We start from the raw sequence: 23,247 nt of genomic DNA on the forward strand, positions 1-23,247 counted from the left end.
CTACAAGAAGTAAAGCAGGGCCTCAGGGTCTCTGCACACGGGTGCCCGGCCAACCTGGTGTTCCAGACAGGGCATCGTCTCAGGGCCGAGCATGGCCAGGCTCAGCTCCAGCTTAGGACCTGCACACTGGTCCAGCAGGCATCTCCGGGTGTCTCTCAGGACAGAGGGCTGCAGAGGACTCAGAAAAGCCCAAGAACACATCAAAATAGGCGAAGAGGCAAGGGCTGGGGTGAGAGGGCTGCCAGCCAGAAGTGGAGTCTTAGCGTGGCCGAGAGGCGAGAATGTGGGGCCGGGGTCCACACACCTGGCTGTGAGGCCTAGCTCTGCCACCGAGGTCGCTGTGCCACCTGGGGCAAGTCACTGCCCCTCTCTGATGTGTGTTGAGGGAGAAGCTAAACATCTGTCAGGACACTTGCAGCTCTGATTTAAGAGTCATTTGGCAAGCTCAACTAGGAACAAGAGTCTGCCTGTGTGGTCCATGCAGCATCATCACCAGGGCCCAGGCTCAGGGCCTGAGTATAGGGGCCCTGAAAACAGATGGATGGATGGATGGATGGATGGATGGATGGATGGATGGATGGATGGATAGATGGGTGGATGGATGGATGGATGGATGGATGGATGGATGGAAATGGGTGGGTGGGTGGTGGATGGATGGATGGATGGATGGATGGATGGAAATGGTGGGTGGATGGATAGATGGGTGTATGGATGGATGGATGGATGGATGAATGGATGAAGGATGGATGGGTAGATGGATGGATGGATGGATGGGTGGGTAGATGGAAATGGTGGTGGATGTAGATGGGTGGATGGATGGATGGATGTGTGTGGCTGATGTTGATGTGGTGGGTGGCTCGCTAGGGTGGCTGGCTGGCTGGCTGGCTGGATTGGCTGCCTGGCTGCCGGCTGCTGGCTGGCTGGCTGGGTGGCTGGCTGGATGGGCGGTGGCTGAAATGGTGGGTGGCTGGCTCGCTGGGTGGCTGATGATGGCTGGCTGGACTGGCTGGTGGATGCCTGCTGCCGCCGCCGGCTGGCTGGCTTGTCTGATGTATGGCACGGTGGTGGCTGCTCGATGGGTGGCTGGCTTGCTGGCTGGCTGGATGGCTGGGCTGGCTACCCTGGTGGGTGGCTGGCTCAGCTCTGCTGGTCGGCCTGTGGCTGGCTGGCCCTGGCTGACGGGTGGCTGGTGTGTTGGCTGGTGCCCTGGTGGTGGCTGGCTGCTGCTGGGCGGCTGGATGGCTGGTGCTCCAGATTGGGAATCATTCCTGAAAAAGAGGAACAGAAGGTCCTAGACCCGGGATGATTCCTTACACTTGCCCACAAGGCCTCCTTGGAATCACATTCCCACAACTATAGACCCTCCAGCACCCAATCGTCTTCTCTATCTTATACGTACGTGTGCACATACCTACCCATGCATACTTAAATATGCAGCACACACTCCCAGCACGGTGGCCCAGCTCTGAATCTTGAGGACAGACGCTTTGGATCCCCAAAGCCATGAGATTTAGCTGTTCCAGCCTTCCCCCCGGGTATCTTGGCTTTCGGAAGTGTGCTCTCGAAGCTGGGTTTGAAATGAGACTCAACAGCGGTGGAACCCAGTGGAGGGTAATCTTTTAAGCCGCGGAGACCCCAGTTCACACGCCAGCTCTGCCACTTTCTAGCTATTCCAAGGAGCAGGTCACTTCACCTGCCAAGACTCTGTTTGCTCATCTGTACAATGGGCATGACGGCAGCCACCCTTTAAGAGTGCAGTGATTTCAAGAGAACATGTCCATGAAGTTTAGGACTGCATCGGGTACGAGAGATGCTCTTGGGAAACGGCGAGCTGAGTATTATGGGATAATGAGACCCTGGCTTCCTTCTTGGAGGAGCTGAAGGCGAGCCAAGCCTCCCAGGGCTTCTCTGCCTGGGCCTGAAATCGTTCCATCTCCTTTCCCACCTTGGGGGGTGGGGGGTGATGTGCCTGGGCTTAAAGCGGGCAGAAGGCACAGAGCAGCCTTTGTCCCAGAGACGAAATTCTAAACCAGTTGCCCTGACGTCAACCCTGGAAAAACAATGAGAACGCGGCCTTCGACGTCACCTCTCTGCCCAAGGTCTGGGAACGCACACTTCACCCACAAGACCTCATAGAGGCAAACTGGGGCTGGACCAGAACCCAGAAACTATCCTCCCATGGCGTTAGAGAGGCCCAGAAGGAGGAAGAGCTGCCCCCTCCCCCTCCCCCCAAGGTCAGGGCCAGGAAACACGCGGCCCACTGCTCAGCCTGGAGCACGGACCCTGTGTGTGTGGCCAGCAGTCCTCCGGAGGGTCCGCCAGACCCAGGTTCAGATCCCAGCTCTGCCCCTGCTTCCTGAGCAGTGAGACCTCAGGCCAGGGGTGGGACCTCCTGAGGCTGCCTCCACATCCATACAAGGAGTCTGGGACTTAGAGGGCCCCACCCCCCAGGCGGCAGGAACAGGGACACACTCCCCCATGCAGCAAGGCCACTGGAAGCCACAGCCTTGAATGCTAGGTCTTGCCCTACCACTGACCCTGCGCTGACAATCTGCTGGGGATGTGACCTCCTCCTTGCTGGTCAGGCAGGCGGCTCTGCTGGGGAAAGGAAGTGCCCTGAACACAAAAGGCCAGCCTGTAGCCGGAAGAGGGAGGGAGTAGGCACTTCTTACTGTATGGGGCCTGGGGGCTGGGGACGCTCGGACAGATGGGACAGAGCGGTAACAGCTGAGGGGTCAGCACCGCGCTGAGCACCTGGCATGCACTACTCCACCGGACCCTCCTTACGACGCCGTGAGCTCAGGATGGCATCCCCATTTTATAGATGAGAGAGTGGAGGCTCCGGGTGGCCTTGCTCAGGGTCAGAGCCCCACCTAAGTGAAAGCCCGTGTATTTATTACACGTTAGGGCACGGAGAGGAACAATCTATGAGTTGGGGGATGTCCCCTGAACTTGCCAGTAGCCTGCTGAGCTAGAACCTCCGCTGGGCTAAGTCCTGGGGTTTTAAATGTTAGTATTTTCTCCGAAGGCAAGTGGAAAGCCAATCACAACAGAGTATGAAGACTCTCCATAAAAAAATGTACAAATCCCGGGCGCCTGGGTGGCTCAGTCGGTTCAGCGTCTGACTCTTGATTTCGGCTCAGGTCATGATCTCACGGTTTTGTTGAGTTCGAGACCTGCCTCAGGCTCTCTGCTGATGGTGCAGAGCCTGCTTGGGATTCTCCCTCTCCCCCTCTCTCTGCCCCTACCCCGCTCGTGCTCTTTCTGTCAAAATAAATAAATAAACTTAAAAAAAAAATAGTACAAATCCAAAAGTATGATTTGTCAGCCACAGCCCCAGACCGGGGATCTCTGTGGGGCTGGGGACCCGCCTTTCAGGTTCACCCAACTCCAGCCTTCAAGGCTAAGTTCTCCAAACTTCGCACTCTGGGGCCCACCCCAGAGGAAAGAGGATGGGACTGGTCCTCACTGGGTAAGGCTTATCGACAACAATGCCGGCGGGGGGGGGCGGGGGTGTCTCATCATCTCATTTACACAAGAGGAAACTGAGGCACAGAGAAATGACACAGCAGAGCACACGGTAGAAGACGAGGATGGTCAATGAGGATGGTCCAATCAGTCGGTCAACAACCCAAGGCTGCTGGCCTGAGGCCAGGGGAGGGCCTTTTGTTACAAGGTGACAAACCCACCAGGACCTCAGAGTCTCTTCTGTAGGCGCAGAGGCTCATCCACGGCACAGGCACCTGGATGCTGGCGGGGGGGCGGGGTGCGGGTTCTGCAGACTCCACTTGACAGGCTCTGAGGCCTCTTCACCCTAAGAGCAACATCCTCGGCAGTTTTCAAAACCCCTCCTTAATTGGCCGTCAGACCCCAGAAGGATCCCTTAGCTCAGGGTTTCAAAGGAAACCCTACTCTGCTGTGTGACCTCAAGGGAGCTGCTCTGATTCTCTGGGCCTGAGCTTTCTCATCTGGAAACAGTCATGGGTATGTGAGCAGGGCGGAGGGGGGTGGGGAGAGGAAAACATAAATCACTGAGGGACGAACTCTCAGAAGGTCTTTTTTCAAAAGACACAGAGCACATCTACTCACCCGCAACGACAGGGGAATGATGCTGCCCGGAAGCAGGATCCGGATGCACTGACTGAGCTCGGACAGCCCCTCAAGCCCTCTGGGCCCAGCAGGGGTAAGATGAAGTCACAGGTGTGAGGGAGCAGGGGCAGGCAGGGTGGTAAGGCCCGGGAGGTAAGGTGAACAGCCTAGCCTCCCGGCCCCCGCACCCCTACCCATGTCTGATCCTAGGCTCATCTCTGATGGGGGCTGGGGGCCGAGGTCTCCCATGACCAGCATTGACCACCAAGACCCAACAGCTATCACTCTCGCCAGGGAGCCTCCCCTGCCCCCAACGATGATGTACAAGGGGTGGTACAAAGGGACTGGGGTGGCCAAAGGCAGGGTCCTGACCCCGGGGGCTCCCAGTCTACAGGGTGTAGACCAAGGCTCCCAGACACACGCGTGCACACACAAAGGCTCACAAAGCCCCGGCAGTAGACAAAGAGCCCCCCGCAGCGGCTGGCATTGGGTGGGCAGAGGGACAGGGAACAGGGCCCCCCTCACAGCCCTGCCCTGCCTCAGATGTGGGGGGGGGGGGGGGGGGGGGGGGGATGGGAAGGTGAAAAAAAACAGCCATAAGGACTAAAGACCCAAACAAGAACGAGGGAAAGCGGGACAGGAGGGAGGATGAGAGGCAGCAAAATGGAAGAAAGAGAGCCAAGAAGGCCAGGAGGAGGGAGGGAGGGTGAGAAGGGGAAGAAGAGTGAGCAGGCAGGCCAGGCCCGCACGTTGGCATGGCAACCTCACCACCAGGCCTTTGACCAAGCTGTTCCCTCTACCTGAAACACCCTTCCCTTCTCTTCCACTCTTACTGGACCTCCGAGACACAACTCAGGCGACATCTCCTCCGGGAAGCCTCCTTGACTGGCCCTAACCTGGCTCGGGTGCCTCCAGAACCCCTGGGTTTCGGGCACTGCAGGGTCCCCACCCAGAGCTCCAAGGCTCTCTGGTCCCTGTGGTCTGACTTTGCAATAAGCTATTGCAGTCAGCCTCCCACCCACCGCCCCAACATGGCCTTCTGCCCATTACCACAGGGGCAAAAAGGAGGTGCTGAGAGGCCCTGGGAAGATGTACCGACCCTGCCCTGAGAGGAGCCTGTCTGCCGGGGAATTTCACAAGGTCCACTTAGACCAGCAGTCTTCCCCTCCCCCAAGACGGCAAACAGGCGGCAGCCAGCCAAGTACCGTCTTAAATAACCCAAGTAATAAAAATGGCCAATTAAGAGGGCGGAAGGCAGTGTCTCCACTGCGGGGGCGTCTCTCCATCACGCAGCAGATGAGCGGGGGGCTGTGTGAACCGGGCGCATCCCAAAGTCGGAGCACGCAGGCAGGCCGGCCAGAGTGCACTCAGCAAGCATCTCAGAGAGAGCTCTGAGACAGCCCCCGCCCGGGGCAGCCGAGCGGAGGGGCTCCTGCCCAGGCCGGGGTCCAACTGCCCTCCGACCCCCACCCCCGCTCCTTTCCCCAGGACCCCCAGCCTCATTTAATAACAACGACAGCGGCTGCCAGCGTCCGAACACCACCATCCCACTGGCTTTCCCTGCCACCCACGCACAGGACTGTCCCCACTCTTCTCAGAGGAGCAAAGGACTCTCTCAAGTTCACATGGCTGATAAGCAGCAGAAACTCTCCCACTTCCTCTCCTCCCAGCTTCCAAGTGCCGCACAAGCGCCCTTCCCCGAGCTATCTCGTTTTGCGGGCTTCTGTCCAACATCAACATCATGGGCCCGTCTCGGGGATCCAGTGGGGGCGTGAATGCAAAGGCAAGGGAAGGATGGGACATCTCCTGGGGCCTCGAGGAGCCCCAGGCTGCCTGGGAAGCTGGGGAGGTAACGGCAGAGTGTGTAGGCAGGACCCAGGCTTCTAATCATCCCCCACACCCCCAGGGCGAACACTCAACAGTTTATAAAGTGTTTCCCCAGACATCACTTCATTTAACCTTCCAAACGGCCCAGGGAGGTCAGAGGTACTGTCCCCATTTCACAGGAGTGACAACTGAGGCTCAGAGCATGGAAGCTACTTGCAGTGGGCACATGTCCCTTCGTGGAGACAGCATAGAAGGTTGAATCTGGAGCCTGACTTCCTGGGTTGACATCCTGGCTTCCCACCTGCTAGCTGTGTCTGGGCTCAGGTCCCTCAACGTCTCTGCAGCTCAGTTCCATCCTCTAAAACGGGGCTAATGACAGCACCTAATGCATAGGGTTAGGATGAGGTCACGTGAATCAAAGGTTTGTAAACCGCTTTAAATGCAGCTTGACGAAGAGTAAATGGTAGATAAATATTTGTTTAATTAATGAATTAATATTTATGGTGCCGTTACTATGCACAGGTACTATCTGAGCGGGTGCGTGTCAGGTGGCATCGTCACATCTGCCTGTGCCCCCAGACTCTGAGATCCCGAGGGCAGGGGCTACGTCTGCTTCCCCCCAGTGCCCAGCACGGGGCCTGGCGCACAGTGGGTGCCCAGCCACGGTCAGGAGAACAAAACCTCAGCTTCTCAGACATCCACACCCAGCGGGCTCATCTTCCCCAAACGAGGCACGGAGTGACTGTCACAAGTTCCCTGTACCCAGGCAAAGTTTATGGAACCAACCGAAAGCAAAAGTTAGGGAGATCCAAGCCCAGGGCGGAGGCCCGTTTCCCTGCAGTCACCAGAGTGCCAGCTGCTCTCTCCTGCTTGTCACCAAGTGACGAGAAACCCTGGCCCCTGCCCTGGGAGGGTGTAGGTGCCGGGTACGATCAAAGGAGCGTTAGCTTCTTCTCTGAAACCCACATCCAGCCCCTGGCTTTGCTGTGTGGCTTAGAGTGAGTTACTCTTGTGCCCTGAGCCTGGGTTTCCCTCTGCAGAGATGGCACAAGGTTTAAATCAGAGCAGGGGAAAGTGTCCGACAGGTAATAATACGTGCCCCCTGACCCCCCCCCCGCTCCTCCCCCTGCCAGGCCCACCGGCTCCACTGTGCCAGCCTCTGTGGCTGACCAGTAACTGCTCCCTGCCCAGAGTCCAGTCCCCGACCAGGATCACCTCCAAAGAGCAGGGGGGCTAGGCCGCCCTCGACGGTGGCCCGGGAGGCTCATCTGCCTGCCACTGCCGGTGACTCACTGGCTTCTTGAGAAATAACTACCGTCAAGTGAGAGCGGGAAGACTTCCCAGTACAGCAGCCGCCTTCTGTTCTGCCACCCGTGGTGGCAATATTGTGACAGGCGCTGGGGAGACCCCACGCCTCAGCCTGCCTCCTCACCCTGGACCAGCCTTCCCCAGGGCGGCAGGAACCTGGCCAGCCCGTCCGCCCCGAGGAAGAACGCTGAACTCGGGGTCTAGAGATGCAGACCAGACTTGCCGCAAGATCGGGGGCAGACTGCTTCACCTGTCAGAACCTCCCACCTGCCAAATGGGCATAATTAATTCTCAGCTCTTGGGGTTGTCTAGTAATGAACTCTCACTTATTTAAAGAAGCCATCACAGGGGCACCTGGGTGGCTCTGTTGCTTAAGCATCCGACTCTCGGTTTTGGCTCGGGTCATGATCCCGGGGTCGTGGGATTGAGCCCCACGTGGGGCTCTGTGCTGAGCATGGAGTCTGCTTAGGATTCTCTCTCTCTCCCTCTGTCCCTCTCCCCCACTCGCTCTTTCTCTAAAATGAAATTTTTGTTTGAATTTTAAAAAATAAAGACCTCATTACAGAGCCCAGCACATAGTAGTTGCTCAATCAGTGGAGGGTATTAAGTCATTATGGCTTATTTTTTAAACCTCTTTCAGAACGTTCTACACTCCGTATTTCGGTTGATTTTTTTTTAATATATATTTTTTAATTTTTTTAACCTTTATTGATTTTTGAGACAGAGAGAGAGCATGAACAGGGGAGGTTCAGAGAGAGAGGGAGACACAGAATCTGAAACAGGCTCCAGGCTCTGAGCTGTCAGCACAGAGCCTGATGTGGGGCTCGAACTCACAGACCGTGAGATCATGACCTGAGCCGAAGTCAGATGCTCAACCGACTGAGCCACCCAGGCGCCCCTGGGTTGATTTCTACAGCAACCCTGGAAAGCAGGACTCGTGAGAAAACTCCATTTTATGGAGTGACAAACTGAGGTGCCAAAGATTAAATGGTGTGTGGATCCGAAACCACTCCAACAAAGTTACAGAGAGACCAGGATTGGCAGTGCCCTGGACCAGCCATCCTCCCACCGTCCCCCTTCCCCGGCGGACAACCGGAAGCTCGGATCACAGCACAGCCAAGCCGGGACCACGACCCGGACTCCACGGGCTCTGGCCGCCCCCTTGCCACCCGCCAGGGGACTCGGCCAGGCCACAGCCCCTTGAGGGAACCAGAGGCCTTCACCAGGTTTACTGCTGGGTGACAACTACCCTCTCTCGTACCAAGAACTAGAGCGAGAAACCACATCCTGCCCAGGAAGCCAAATGCCCCGTGCCCCCTGAAGGTGGGCGGGCACAGCTCTGGCGGGCAGGCGGCAGCCTCACCAATCCTCACCAGCCTCCCGTCTGGCCCGCGCAACCCGCAATGCCCAGCGGTTACATGACACCCAGAGGCGGCTGGCGGAGACGCTGACTGTCCTCCCCCCAGCCTCCGGCCTGGCTCTTGACTTCGGCCCACAAAGCCGGCACCACTCACTTCTCAGGGCACCCACGTTTCTGCCCCGTGGAATCCTGCCGTGGAACTCTTACAGAACTTCACTTAGGGCTGGAGCTGCGTGAGCCCATTCACCCTGCCCACGACCTCGGCATAGCGATGAGGAGAAAGACCCAGAGAGGCAAAGTGACTAGGCCGATGTCACTCAGCTTTCAACCCCTGCGCCAGGAGCCCAGCGTCTAGCACCGGGTGATGGGTGCCATTCAAATATGGTCCAACTGATGCGTGGGGCCGGGAGCGCGGGTCTCCTGACTCCAAACCAGCCCCTTCCCTCCACGAGCCGCGAGACCCCAGATATATAGTCTGTGGCGGCCACCGGCGTCATCTGGGCCTTGTGTCCCCTGGCCGCACCGGGGGCCTATCACCACACAGCGGCCAGGCGCAGGGCCCTCCCTCACCGCAAAACGCTTGCTCAGCATGGACTCTGGCCAGGCCCGGGTTGGGCTCGGCCAGTACACAGACCTGGAACCGGCCCCCACAAGCTTCCAGTCTGTGGGGGAGCAGACATCCCAGGCAATTGCGATTCAGGGTTTGGGGTGCCATGATGGGAGAGGTCATGGGCGCTCAGGAACGCCTGATAGAAGAAAGTCAAGGAAAACCAACGCATCCCGGTCCTGAGCCGAGGAGACGACAGCGCCTCCTCCCCTGTCCCAGGCCTTCAGCCATCCATGACATGGGAAGCAAGCAGAACACCGGCCGGGCTTCGCTTCCCCGATGTGATCAAAAGCCAGGACTCCAACTGCAAAGTCCACAGCCTCCGGTATTGTGGACACATGGCACCGTTTAAATCAATGCCCCTAGAAGTCAACGCATCTCCTTGCGGCAAAGAGCACGTTCAGATTCTGGGTCTACCCTTCCGTGTCCTTCAAATGCCGACACGTGTGCGGATGCGGGCCAAGAGCCTACAGAGACTGAGAGTGTGTGAGTCCGTGTGTGTGTGTGTGTGTGTGTATGCGTGTGTGCACTGGGGCGGGGGAGGGGGGCAGGGGCCTAGCATCCGGTGGCCAAGGCAAAAGCCCCGCCCCACATTCCTCAGGGAAGGAATCTTCAGCGTCAGCTGTCTCCAGGCTTCCTGCTTCCCTTTCTTTTCTGGGACCTCATTCCCCTCCCTCTGGCTTGAGGCTCTGAAAATCCCTCCCAAATGTGTTCCCAAAGAGAATGCCGGCACAGCCGAGAGACTCTAGGATACCCAGAAGCTGGATGGAGGGGGTTTGTGTGTTTCTTTCAATGAAGGTTAGAAGAAAGGGCGGGGGGTGGGAGGGGGGTGGCCAGAGATTTCCGGAGGCACAAATCAACCGCTAAGAGTAGGAAGAACACCCTCCTTAGATGCTGGACAAAGAAGTAGCCTTTTTCCCTCCTCCCCCAACACCATGTCTGGCGCCTTCCACGGGACAGAGAGCTGCGACGCGTCCTGAAATGGGTGTGCTGGGCGGTCCAGCATTGTGCCGGGAAAGCCCTGTGAAATGAAGGGAACAGACATTGCGGGAGGTCAGAGAGGGGACCAACCCGGAACCTACCGAGCCCCAGGTGCCTTGTCACCGGGACTCATTTATTCCTCCCCGATTCCTAGGGGAGCAACATTACTCCCCCTCTTCACAGACAGCGGTGGCTCAGGCAGCTCAGAGAGGTTAAGCAATTGCCCACAGTCACACAGAAAGTGGCAGAGCTGGGATTTGAACCTTCTTTCCACCATCCCAGGCTGCCTCCCGGAAAAACCAGAAATAAAGAATCCATATCGGTGGCAGCTTCAGAAATAACAGAAGTGGCAGGGAACGAAACCTTCCAACCAGCTTTCCGGGGCAGTCTTCTGGCTTTGGGGCACTCAAGGGCCAGCAAACACCTGCTCAAGGGCCTTCCAGGGCGTGATGGGAAAAGGCAGGGGACACTCCAGCTGGCTCACCCACCAGCCCTTCTTGGAGCCCTTCATTCAGGCCCCCAGCCCAGCCCCTTCCGGCTCATGATCAGAAATAGCTGTGACAAAAGTCCCTCCCATCCCTGAAAGTAGCTTTTTAAAAAATGCCTAACGGCAGACACAGAAAGGTGGAGAGAACTCTCCCAACACCCAACCACGGGCAGATGACGTGGGCATCACCTCAGCGTGGTGGGGAAAGCTTTGGACAGCAGGCTTCCCAACTCAGCTTTGTGGGTCAGCTCCCTCTGGGCCTCAGTTTCCCCACCTCAAAAATGAAAGTAACTCAGCTGAATCAGCAATTTCTCTTTTTTTTTGTTTTTTCTAAGCCGTAGAGCCCTGTTTCCCAATTGAATCCTCCTCAGAAGATCAATATGACAGCTCACGGAAATGGAGCTTCTGTGGTTGATGAAAGCCAAACCCCAGGTGCTCGGCACCCCCGCTCACTGTCCCCAGAATTGCCCCAAGGCTCCGGGGATCCAGAGGGCCCATGTGGGAACCATCAGGATCCAATGATCACTGTGGTCCCTTCCTGACTCTCAAGGGAAGCTCCGATCACCCAAACACCAGGTTAAAACAAACCAAGCCCCTCATGCTGACTTGAGTCAGAGGCACAGACACTTAGCGACCTGCAGCGGGGAGGGAAGGAAACCAGACAGTTCCAAACCACACTGGGCCTGGGGCAGGAGAGGGGGAGGCCCAGACTGCCATCCCATGAGGCAGGAAGGGCCCTGACCCGGACCCCTCGGAGTCACAGACCAAAGTGTAGAGTGAATTAGAAGGGAAATCCCCTCCTGTAAAGGTGGAGGGCCTAAGGCTCAGAGAGGGCGGCAATTGGCCTGAGGTCACACAGCGCCCAGTGGCGGAGCCAGACCTGGAGTCTGGGTCTCCTGGACGTGATGCAGAAAAACCCCCACGTGTTTAAAGTTCAGATAGATTCAGCAGGAACGTCCAGGGAAAAGCCCCCAGCTTGCAAACTCAGAACAGGATATTTTGGTGGCACTGGGTGGTGACAGGGCAGAGATGTTTGTTTTGGTTTCCAGATCAATGCTTGACAACCTTGTTGGCGTTACAGTTTCGGCAACCACATTTCATGGTGAAGAGCTCAGAGCTGGTTGGACCAAAGGGAAACCAAAAGCCGTAGCGAACAGGCCAGGGGCTGTGGTTTGGGTTGCGTGTTTCCAAAGCATGTCTCCTATACCACCGATGGCACATGAGATGATCTGAGGCGGTTCACAAGTGACTCTTTGTGTTTAAAGTCTACCGACTACAGAGGTGAGCGAATAAACGAAATGTGGTCTGTCCGCACAGTAGAACGTTATTCGCCAATCTAAAGGAAGGTACTCCTGGAATTTGCTACAACATGGATGCACCTCAAAAGCACTAAGTGAAAGAAGCCAGATTCCATTTCTACGAAGTGTCCAGAAGAGGCAAATCTATAGAAACAGAAAGCAGATCTGTGTTGCCTGGGCTGGGTGGGAATGGCGATTAACTTCAAATGGTCATGAAGGATCTTTTGGGGGGGGATGCAAGTATTCTAAAACTGGACGGTGGTGATGGTTGCACAACTCTGTGGATTTACTTAAAAAAAAAAAAGAATCACTGAATTGTGCGCTTAAAATGAGAGGATTTTAGGATATGCAAATTCCACCGCAGTAAATCTGTGAAAGGATATTTTACACCAGGAATAATGTGGTGGTAGGTGGATATGGCCGCACATCCCGGACGGGGAACCGAAAGGCCCCCAGCTTAGACAACACGGAGCTGCACATCCCAGGCTGCCCTCTGGGGAAGCAAGTGGGGGGTGTCCAAGGCTGTAAGTTCCTCTGGAGGGGGACCAGAGGAAACCCGGGAACCTTTCCTTTCCTGGCACAGGTGCCGTCCAGTGCTCACGGCTTGGGGCTCCATGCTAGACAACCCGAAAGGATGTAAAGGCTTCAGTGGCCAACAGTGCAAGCAAACCCCGTGGTCCCATCCCTCAGACTGTGCCTTCTCTCATGGACAGGGGCCCAGAAGTGGGCCGGGAGTTCCAATGCAAGATTATATTTTGTCGAGACCTTCTGAGATCATCTAGCCCGGTGGTTTTTTAATTTTTTTTTAAGTTTATTTATTTTGAGAGAGAGAGAGAGCAGAGGTAGGGGTAAAGAGGGAGGGAGTGGGAGAGAGAGAGAGAGAGAGAGAGAGAGAGAGAATCCCAAGCAGCCTCTGCAGCACAGAGCCTCAACTGAAACGGGGCTCAGTCTCAAGAACCATAAGATCATGACAATGACCAATGCAGAGTCGGACGCCTAAGAGCCACCCAGGCACCCCTAACTTTTTTTTTTTTAAGTGGTTCAGATGCCTGCCTCCTCCCAAGAGAAAATTCTTATGAGAAACCCAAATACAGAAACAGGTAAAAACAGAATGCTACTTGTATACATTTATATTGTAAGTTCAAATACAGATATTTCAAATATAACCATTCTAAATTCAATCAGTGAAGTTGACGAGGCTATTTTGATTCATTAACACTTAGAATGGGGACTACAGATGACAGCACCACTTTCCATTTAATTCTGTTTCCAGTTTTGGCTGCAGAGTTTCACGAAAATCCTGACTCACACAGATAAGTAGCTACAAATGGGAATGGTTTTTAGCGGTTTGCTCTGCAATGTCAGAGTACTCTTCAGACAAATAGAGAAGGCAGGAGGGTGGCTCTAACTTGAGGCCAACTACTAATACGTTAGTGTGTCAGCGGACTTCAAGGAGTTAACGTGAACTTAAAAAGTGAGCACATGTTGGGGCGCCTGCGTGGCTCAGTGGGTTAAGCACCCGACTTCGGCTCAGGTCATGATCTCACTGTTCGTGACTTCAGGCCCCGCGTTGGGCTCTGGGCTGGCAGCTCGGAACCTGGAGCCTGCATCGGATTGTGTGTCTCCCTCTCTCTCTGCCCCTCCTCCCCCCCCTCAAAAATAAATAAATGTCAAAAAAATTTTTTTTCAAGTGAGCACATGTTTATAACCATACTTAACATTTTAATATAATTTAAAATATTAAGTCTCGTGTAATATTCAAGGACCCCCTCCCCAACAGCATCTCTAAGGAAGCATGAGGCTTCGGAGAGCATGGTTCTAACCCACTCACCCCTCACTTTACAGATAGGGAAGCTGAGTCCCACAGAAGGGAGTATACTTGCTTTGGAAAAATCCAAAAACTTGAGCCCCGAATCAACTTCAGAAAAGATGCGCCTCCCTGGTTCACAAAAAAAAAAAAAAAAAAAAAAAAAAAAATGGAGGACGGGAAGGTGCTCGTGCAGCCCAGAGGGTGGGAGGAAGGCACCCACACTCCACCTTCCTCAGCAGTGGCCATCTCATTCCAGGCCAACACCAGAGGCTGACATCACACCCCACGCCCTGGGTGCAACTTGAACAGAGCATTGCTCAATGCCAACCTATCTCCCTTTGAGATTGGGCACGGTTTTTCCATCCCCTTAGTCGCCCGGTCCAAAAAAGCACACACAATAAAACAAACACGGCACAAGCCTGGGGCATGACGACACGATCAACAGTGGCAGACAGAAGGGCCCAGCCCTCCGTGTTTCACCATCGAGAGCAAGTGCCTGTTCCCCTACCCCACCCCGGCGAAGCTGCCCACAGAGGCAGAGGTAGCCTTCCCATGGCCATGGCGGGCCACCAGGCCATTCTCAAGTCCTCAAGAGAAGACCAGCCCGGGAGAGGAGCTCGTTCCCCCAACGGGGTGTAAGACCTCCCGCGGAGAGTCAGGCCCTGCCTGAGACAGACCTGAGACTTGGGCCTCTGCTCCACGCTGGCCTGACACAGTCTCTCGTCTTTAACATCAGCGGATTACTTCTCCCCTTCTGCAACCCTGGGTAGATTTTATTACGCCAGTCTCTCTAAATGAGCAAACAGGCTTCCAAATGGTTCAACAATCTCCCTGGCCGGTGATGGAGCCGGCATTTGAATCCAGCCCAGTGGAGGAAAAGGAAGGAGACCCACACCTAGCTCCCTGGGCAGACCTGTGTGCTCATGCGAGCCCCAGGACTCAAGGAGTAGAAGGAAAGATCCTTCTCGCAACATGCTCCAAACAGAGGCTCCCAATGCGGAGAGCTGCCCATGCCGGGGACAGCAGAGGGCCCTGCCCCCACCCAGGCCCGAGAAGCTACAGACAGACCCCTCTCCTCTTATTGGAAAGCTGAGCCATCAGTCCTGTAGGCCAGGCTGCAGGCAAGCAGGAAGCAGTGTCAGTGTCCCAGCTGGGGAATCGGGACTGGGCAGGAATGTGCAGGCTGGTCCTGCAGGCAGTGTGCCCCCCACACTAGCCAGAGATGGTGGTCTGGGTCCATTCCATGTCTAGTTTTCAGCCCAAGGTCCTCGCCTCCTGTGGGCCTTTCGGGCTGAGTCTGTTGGGGCTCAGTAAGCCAGGACAGTAGTGGGGTGGGGAGAAGAGGGATGAAGAGAGGCATTTTTAAAAGCTGGTGGCCAGTCTGATGTAGGCCCCGCCACCTGGACCTTGCAGAGCCAGAGCAAAATGGCAGACTCTGGCCCTAGTGGGTAGGGACAAATCTACCCATTTTCAAACATATGGTCTCATTTAATTCAAGGAACAAAAAACCAGTAGTTTGGTTGAGTGTTTCTTTTCACCCGCAGAGGGAGAAACAGCCTTGGAAAATACCTAGAGCAGCAGACAAACTAGCCAAAAGTCTTTCAATTCACTAGTCGTTCAAATCCTGGTTTCACCACTATCAGCCAAGTCACCCTAGGCAAGTCACTTGCATCCCTGTGCCTCAGTTTCCTCACTTACAAATCGGGGATAAGAATGCCTTACACTCTGCGTTGGCGTGAGGATTAAATGAGATCACCTAAAACACCAGTGGTTATTATGTCACCTAGAAAGCAACCTGCCTCGACCAATGACAGCGCCGAGGTGTCCCCTATGGTAGTCAGCGCCAGCCCCCATTCTTGGAACTAGATAACTGAGTTTCCCAAGCGCGTGTAGGGCGCCAGGCAAACACAGCTCCCAGCCCACCTGCTAGGACCAGCTGGCCGCCCCCGGCCCCTCCCCAACGCACGCATTCCGCGGCCTTCGGGACCTGGACGCCCCCTCCCCGGGAGCTGCGCGGGGGAAGGGCAGTCTGCACTCACCTCCGCTTGTACTCGTCGCGCTCGCGCTTCACCTTGGCCAGCACGTTGTAGAGCGCGCGTATCTCCGGCGTGATGGTGTCGATCTGCACGCCCACGCCGTCGGGGTGCACCCACGACACGCCGGGGCCCTGCACCGTCTCCACGCCGCCGCCGCCCGTGCGCCGCACCTGCGTGTAGCTCCAGATGGTCCCGGGCAGGCGGCCGTAGTGCTGCGGGTGCGAGCCGCCGCCGGGGGGCAGGCCGCCCAGGGCCACGGCGTTGGCGTTGGCGCCGGCCGCCGCGCCGCTGCCGCTGCCGAGCCCGGCGCCGGCTGCGGGCGGCCGCAGAAGCTCGGGCCCGGTCTGCACGGCCTGCTCGCGGGAGAAGGTCTTGTAGCGCAGCCGCCGCTCGCGCTCGCTCTGCTGCTGTTCCAGCTGCTTCTCCAGCAGCCGGTTGCGCCGCTCCAGCTCGTGCACCTTGGCCAGGAAGCAGCGGAAGCGCACGTTGAGCCCCTTCAGGAGGTGGATGTTGGAACCCAAGTCGTCCCGCAGCGCCGCCGTCACAGGCGACGGCCCCGGCCCGGCCCCGCCGCCGCCGCCGCCCCCGCCGGGGCAGCTCCCGCCGCCGCCGCCCGGCGGGCAGCCGAAGGCCAAGGCCATCTCCCCGAACAGCAGCGAGTTCACCATGCGCCGGCTGCGCGGCTCAGGGCCCCGGGCCCGCGGCTCCAGATGCGGCTCCAGCTCCGGGCAGGGCTCCCGGCGCGGCCGGGCCAGGGCGGGCGCGGGCTCCAGCGCGGCCGGCCGGGCGGTTCCAGATGCGCGCCAGATGCGGCCTCCGCAGCGACGGCGGCCGGACCGCCCCCCGGATGTGGGCGCCGAGGCGAGGGACTGGACTCGGGGCCGCGGTGGAGGCCGCGAAGGCTGCGTGAGGTGGCGAGGGTCGCGGGTCCCAGCTCCGCGGCTGTCAGAGTCGGTGTGGAGGCTCCGCGGCAGCGGCGCGCAGAGGACTCTCCGCCGGCACTGCCCCTCTGCGGCGGGCCCCGCCCACTGCAGACATAGGCCCCGCCCCTGCCCTCGCCCCGCCCACCCCGCCTCCCTCTGCGGCGCTCCCCGAGACCGAGGCCCCGCCCCCGAGGCCCGCAGCGCCGGGCCCCGCCCAGGAGGCGGTGGCTCCGCCCACCCCCGCTCTAGGTTGCTTTCTGGGCTGGGTGGACCGGCTGTCTGCAGCTCCGGCTCCGCCTGGCTCCCGGCTGGGCCACGCCCTCTCCCGCGCCGAGTCCCGCCGCCCGGCCCGGCTCCGATTCTTTGCCTGGGGACACGGACCGCAGAGCTGCACCAGGCCCGCGGTTAGCTGGAACCGCCGCAGAGCCAGCCCGGCCCCTTAAAGGGGCCGGCAGCCGGCGCAGCGCACGTTTCCCTGTTAGAGCGCCCCTGCCCCCACATCCTCTCACAAGGAGGCTCCGCTCCGGCTCCCTACTCGGATTCCCCCGGCCCCAAATTCCCACGGGGTGTCCCGGAAGGGCTGGGGAACCATAGGGTACGAAGGTGCATCCGCCCCCCACCCCCACTCCAACTTGGGGCGGCCTAGATCGACCTTCCCAGGATAAGGCAGCGCTTCCGCTGGCACGTACCCCACGCGGTGGACCAGGGCGGGCTTCTGCACCGCTTGCCCCCGCCTATGGGCGCGAGTTCGTCGTCCCAAGATCGACCTGGGCACTGGCGAGCTGCTGGTCCCCGGGTCCACTGAGGAGCCCAGCCGAGTGGGGGACGGCGGAGGTGGGGGGAGAGACTGAGCGAAGACCCTCCCGGAAAATGACATCCGAAAGCTCAGCCTTGGGCTGCTGCTGTTTCCGGCCCTGAACGAGACCACCTTTCCACCTCTGCACACTCGCGCGCAGAGATGCAGGGGGCCCCACGCCTGGGGTGCATTTCATCCAACTGTTTAGGGGGCAGCAAGGGGGTGGAACCAGTGTGAAGGGCGGAGCCAACCCGAGAATTCAATTCATTCAGTCTTTTCTACCACCCTAAAGAACAAGCTCTCCAGCCTCCTGCGGTCTCTTGAACCAGTTTGCAAATATCTGTCGTCATTTTCTTAATGCTAATAATGGCTCCCCTTATTGAGTGCTTCCTATATGTCAGGTGCCAAACTTAGTTATTATCTCCGTTTTACAGAGAAGATCGCTGAGACCAGAGGAGCAACAAGCCATCCCCAAAAGCGCCTGCTGTAAACCGGCAATCCTACCCTGCTGGGCTCCTGTGCATTTTCCCACTTGATCCTCTCCATAAACCTCAGAGGGGAGGTGGCCCACACCTTTGAACGCCTGTGGCTTACACTGTGTACCCTTAACCAGACATGTGGCATGTTCCAGATTCTTCCAGCTGCATTTTTTGAATTGCAATTTAATTTTGTCTCATTAACTTTTGTGTTTTGTCTCGTTGTGCGGAAGCTTGAGGGCAGGTACCCTGTCTTACAGGGACAATGGTTTGGTGTCCTCAGCGACAAAAGAGACACAAAGGGGGCGCGGGCTTGTTCCGGGATGAGGTTGTGGCTGTTGTGTTAATCTGCTGCTTTTGATTTGGTCATAAGAGCAAAAACCCTCCCCACGTTTCCTTCCCTCAACCGCAGCTCCTTGCTCCCTGCCAAAATGGTCTCACCTTGACAACACTCAGCACCGAAACCCACCTGTCTTGAAACCTCTCTCTGCTTCACCCAACCCAGCGTGGTCAGTTTTCTTCGCTCTGTTCTCTCAGCTCTTGGTGATTTTGTTTATCTAATCTAAAGAATCAGGACCCCTTGGCCTTAAAGCAGGAGTTTGAGACCCCCTCCCCCAAGGAGGCTGAGGATAGAATTCATGACACTGGGATGGGCAAAAGTTATATCTTTATTTTCATTAATCTCTAAATGGTATTTAGCATCTTCTTTGACCGTGAGTGCAGGCAATCAGTAGAAGTCCCTGTGATTTGTCACTAAGGGAAGTCAAAGATCTTTTCATATCGATATTACAGTTACTGTACATATTTCAAAATATGATTTAAGCTACCACAACTCTGAAATGAAGATCATATTAGACCCACCACTAAATCTTATTGGTGTGTTAGTGAAGAAGCACTATATCACAAACTGGTTCAAATTTTTTGTGATTGTATTTTAGTAAAAATTGTTTTATTATCCTAACGCCATTTTTTTTTTTTTAAGTATTCTTAGGGCTTCTGGGTGGCTCAGTTGGTTTGAGCATCCAACTCTTGATTTTGAGTCTTGATCTCGGGTCATGATCCCAGGGTCATGGGATCAAGCCCTGTGTCAGGCACACGGAGCCTCTCTCTTCCTCTGTCCCTCTCCCCTGCTCCTGCTCTCTGTCTCTCTGTCTCTCTGTCTCTCTCTCTCTAAAATAAAATTAAAAAAAATTATTCTGAAAAGAAGTCCATAGGCTTTACCATATGCTCAAGGGGCCTGTGGGACGGAAAGGGTTAAAAAGCCACACCTGGGGAGTGGCTCCCTGCAGCCTGTTCCAGAAAGAATATGTCCTACCAGCAGCATTGTCCTGGAGTTGGGGTGTCGGGGGCACCCAGCCCTGTCCTGGGCGCTGGAGAGATTCAGACATCCTATGATCATTAACTGAGCCCTTGCGTCAGCACAGGCTCTCCGCTTATCAGAAGGCAAGAGTTTAAGGAATGCCGGGAAAGCTAATGAAGGCTACCAGAAAGACCCTCCTGAGGCATGGGAGGGGTGCGAGAAGGGACACTTGGCCTGGAGGAGTAGAGAACCAGACGATCTGAAGGAAATGGAGGAAATCGTACCCAAAGGGATTTCCAACTCAGCCGTAGAAATATACATACAAACAAAATGGCTAGAAAATAGTGCTGTGGCCATCAAGGAGCCAGAGTGAGATGTTGTGTGTCTTGCTTTTTATGGGTAAGATGAGAGGGGAGGCTACCCTGATGTCCTTCCAGTAGAGTGACCAACTGTCTTCATTTGCCCAGGACCCAGGGTTCCCCTTGATGCAGGACTTTCAATGCTAAAACCAGAAAGTTTCAGAGAAACCAAAACAAGCCCTTATAGCTCTGGTGACTTCTCAGGCCAGAAGTCTTGGTCATCAATGTCAGCCAGATGGGGCTCAGAAAGTAGCCAGCCTAGGGGTGCCTGTATGGCTCAGTTGGTTGACTCAGGTCAAGATCGCACGGTTTGGGATGACAGCTCAGAGCCTGGAGCCTGCTTCAGATTCTCTCTCTCTCTCTCTCTCTCTCTCTCTGCCCCTCCCCTGCCCATGCTCTGTCTCTGTTGCTCTCTCAAAAATGAATCAATATTTTTTAAAAATTAAAAAAAAAAATGGGGTGCCTGGGTGGCTCAGTCGCTTAAGCATCCGACTTCGGCTCAGGTCATGATCTCACAGTCTGTGAGTTCGAGCCCTGCCTCGGGCTGTGTGCCGACAGCTCAGAGCCTGGAGCCTGCTTCAGATTCTGTGTCTCCCTCTCTCTCTGCCCCTCCCCTGCTCATGCTCTGTTTCTCTCTGTCTCAAAAACAAATAAGAACATTAAAAAAATTTCTTTTTAATTAAAAAAAAGAAAAGAAGCCAGTCCAGTGTTCCCAATTTACAGACAATAGCATCAAAGTCCAGAGAGGGGTAGGGACTAGCCCCAGATCACCCGAAAAAAATTGGTGGCAAAACCTGGCCTAGAATTCTGGTCCTACCCTCTGTCCACTGTTCAGCCCTCCCCCAAGCTTCTCAGTGAGGTCAGTGTTTCCATCCGTTCAACCCTGGGCACCCTCACCTCCCCATCCATCATCCAGAGAGAACGCAGGGGACTCTTCACTGGGTGGGGGGATCACTCAGACAGACAAAAGGAATATCCCCAAGAGGGATGCCAGCCTCCACTCTCTGAATAAGGATGGGTTTTCTCCTCAGTGAGGATGGGCATAACTTCACCCATGAGGCCCTTTTTATAGTCTCTGCCTCCTTGTCACGGCCACCTTGCCTGCCCTGTCAAAGTGCTGGGGACACCTGATAGGCTCTCAATAAACAGTTGCTGAACGAATGAATGAATGAATGAATGAACGAACTGATAAATGAATGGACAAACAACTTCATTCTTCCCACCCCATTCCCTTGGCATTTCACCGGGTAACTATCCCTCATCCTGCAGATTCCAACCTCACGCACAAAACCTCTGTCCTCCCAGCACCCTCCGGGTCAGCAACCTTGAGCCAGGAACAAGTCAGATTCCCTATAGCCCCACATCCGGGCATGATGCCCAGCACATAATAGGTGCTCCACAGAGATGAGTTCAGGCAAGCAAATGTGCTGTTAATACGAGAGAAAACTCCCGTCAGGTGCAGAGTAGGCGCTCAATAAATGTCAGATTTTTCTCATTTTAACTACGTTTCTTGGTCTTGCAACCATCGAGCCATAGTTTACTTATATCATTTGCTCATTTCAACGGATTTTACTAACCTTACCAAGCTGCGTAACCATCACTATGAATCTGTTTTAGAATATTTCATCTCTCCCAGTAAGATCCCTGGTGCCCTCTTACTGGTATTCCCTGTTTCCACCCCCTGCTGAGGCCACCGCTGATCTACTTTCTCTGTGGACTGGCCTTTTCCGGTCATTTCATATAAATGGAAACATAAAATACATAGCCCTCGTGGATCGTTCCTTGTGGTTGACGATCTCTTTTTATTTTTGTTAATTTATTTATTTTAATGTTTATTTTTGAGAAACAGAGAGCGTGAGTGGGGGAAGGGGCAGAGAGAGAAGGAGGCACAGAAGCCGAAGCAGTCTCCAAGATCCCAGCTGTCAGCACAGAGCCCGACATGGGGCGCAAACTCAGGAACTGTGAGATCACGACTGAGCTGAAGTCGGCCGCTTAACCAGATGCCCCGACAATGTCTTTTTAAATGTTGATGGTTGGGATTTTTCTTTACCTTGCTTACCGTTCTGCACTTCTGTTCCTCATCTGGAAATAGGACCAAGTAAGACTCTCTCCCTCACAGGGAGGTTGTCAAGGTTAAATGACTGAATACGTGTATAATTGGCATGTAGTACCTGCTCAATAAATATCAGCTATTAGCACCGTGAATTTTCTCCCATCCTTTTGCTTATGCAAATATAGAAAGCCCAAAAATGTATAAAGAGGCAGGGGGAAAAAGCATCGCCCGCAATCCCACACCCAGGGACCCCGTCTGGCGTCTCAGTTCAGCCCTGCTGCTGGGGGGAATAAGCTGCTCCCTCTCCCCTGTATGTTCCCCGTCCCACCCTCAGCCTGTAGCTTCTAGAACATTCCCATGAGGTTGCTTCCCGGTAAAATGAAAGAGAGCAGTAAAACACGATGGCACAGAAGAAAGGGAGTGGCTGTAAGCCCCACATGATGCTGCAGGTGAAGATTAATTCTCTGAGCAGCACAAAGTCTTGAGATGTCCCGTCTCTCTTCCCAGAAAATAACAATGACAACAACGACAGCCAAAAAAAAAAAAAAAAAAAAAAAAAAAAAGATTTGGCAGCAGGGTGACTCTGGCTGGGCCCGTAGCAGCAGCGCGTTGCTAGGCCTCAACCCTCCTGGGCACCTCCGGGCTTAGAAGCGGCTTAAGCTGCGCGTTGTCTCAACAATTATTCTGGGTGGGTTTGCCTTCCTCGAAAAGGGCGTGGGTTTCACCACCGTCGGGCGCCAAAGTGTCCCACTGGCTGCCCAGACAGCGCTGATCTTGGTCAGCAGCCTTGGGGGAGCCCCAGCAGCCTTTGGGGTGCTTCCAGCACCTTCTCCAGGCCCCCGCAGGCCTGTCTCACGAAGGCCAGCCCGGGCGGCTCTGTATAATCTCGCTGTACGGCAGGGCAGTGATGAGCAGGGGATGCAGAGCCAGCTTCCATCAATTAACCGTGTGACTGTGGGCAAGGCAGTCAACCGCTCTGTGCCTCCGTTTCCCGCTCTGTGAAATGGGAGGGTAGTGGTTCTTGAGGTTACTATGGGGATTAAACACGTCCACATGTGTGAAGAGCTTAGAACAGTGCCTGGCATGCATGAGCGCTGGCCATCACGAGCCAACATTCCTCGAACCCCTGCCAGGCACCATTCTAGGTGGTGATATGAGCTCCTTGTGACGAGAAATCAAAGCTGTGGGTTGCAGAGACCTAATGAGCGCCATGCTGGATCACCCAGGGGGAGCCATGACTTTGGGCGGCCCTTGCTTCCAGGCTTTATCGACTGACTCCCACATGACAGCAACTGTTGAACATCTTCCATCAAATCTCTTCACCAAAACTCCACGCGTTAAAGACCCCTCTACCCTTCTTACGGATGGGGAAACGGAGGCTTGAGGGGGCGAAGGGGCCCTTCCAAGAAAACGCGTTTCATGGCACAGTTGCGCTTTGGCTTTTTGTTTGTTTTGTTTTGTTTCTATTTTTTGAGAGAGAAAGTGCAAGCTGGGGAGGGGCAGAGAGAGAGGGAGAGAGAGAGAGAGAGAGAGAGAG

The 23,247-nt window shown here is 55.5% G+C and overlaps 1 protein-coding gene across 1 annotated transcript in view; it reads right to left on the minus strand.

Annotated features, from left to right (window-relative positions):
- Nucleotides 1–16,536, minus strand: part of IFFO2 (intermediate filament family orphan 2) — a 50,958-nt gene extending 34,422 nt beyond the window's left edge. The window contains exon 1 of the mRNA XM_030326032.2: nucleotides 15,807–16,536. Within this exon, the coding sequence (XP_030181892.1) occupies nucleotides 15,807–16,471 (665 nt within the window). The 5' untranslated portion in view covers nucleotides 16,472–16,536. The remainder of the gene's footprint in view (nucleotides 1–15,806) is intronic.
- Between the last annotated feature and the right edge of the window lie 6,711 nt (nucleotides 16,537–23,247).

Source organism: Lynx canadensis, chromosome C1 (genome assembly GCF_007474595.2).
Source record: "Lynx canadensis isolate LIC74 chromosome C1, mLynCan4.pri.v2, whole genome shotgun sequence".
NCBI lineage: Eukaryota > Metazoa > Chordata > Mammalia > Carnivora > Felidae > Lynx > Lynx canadensis.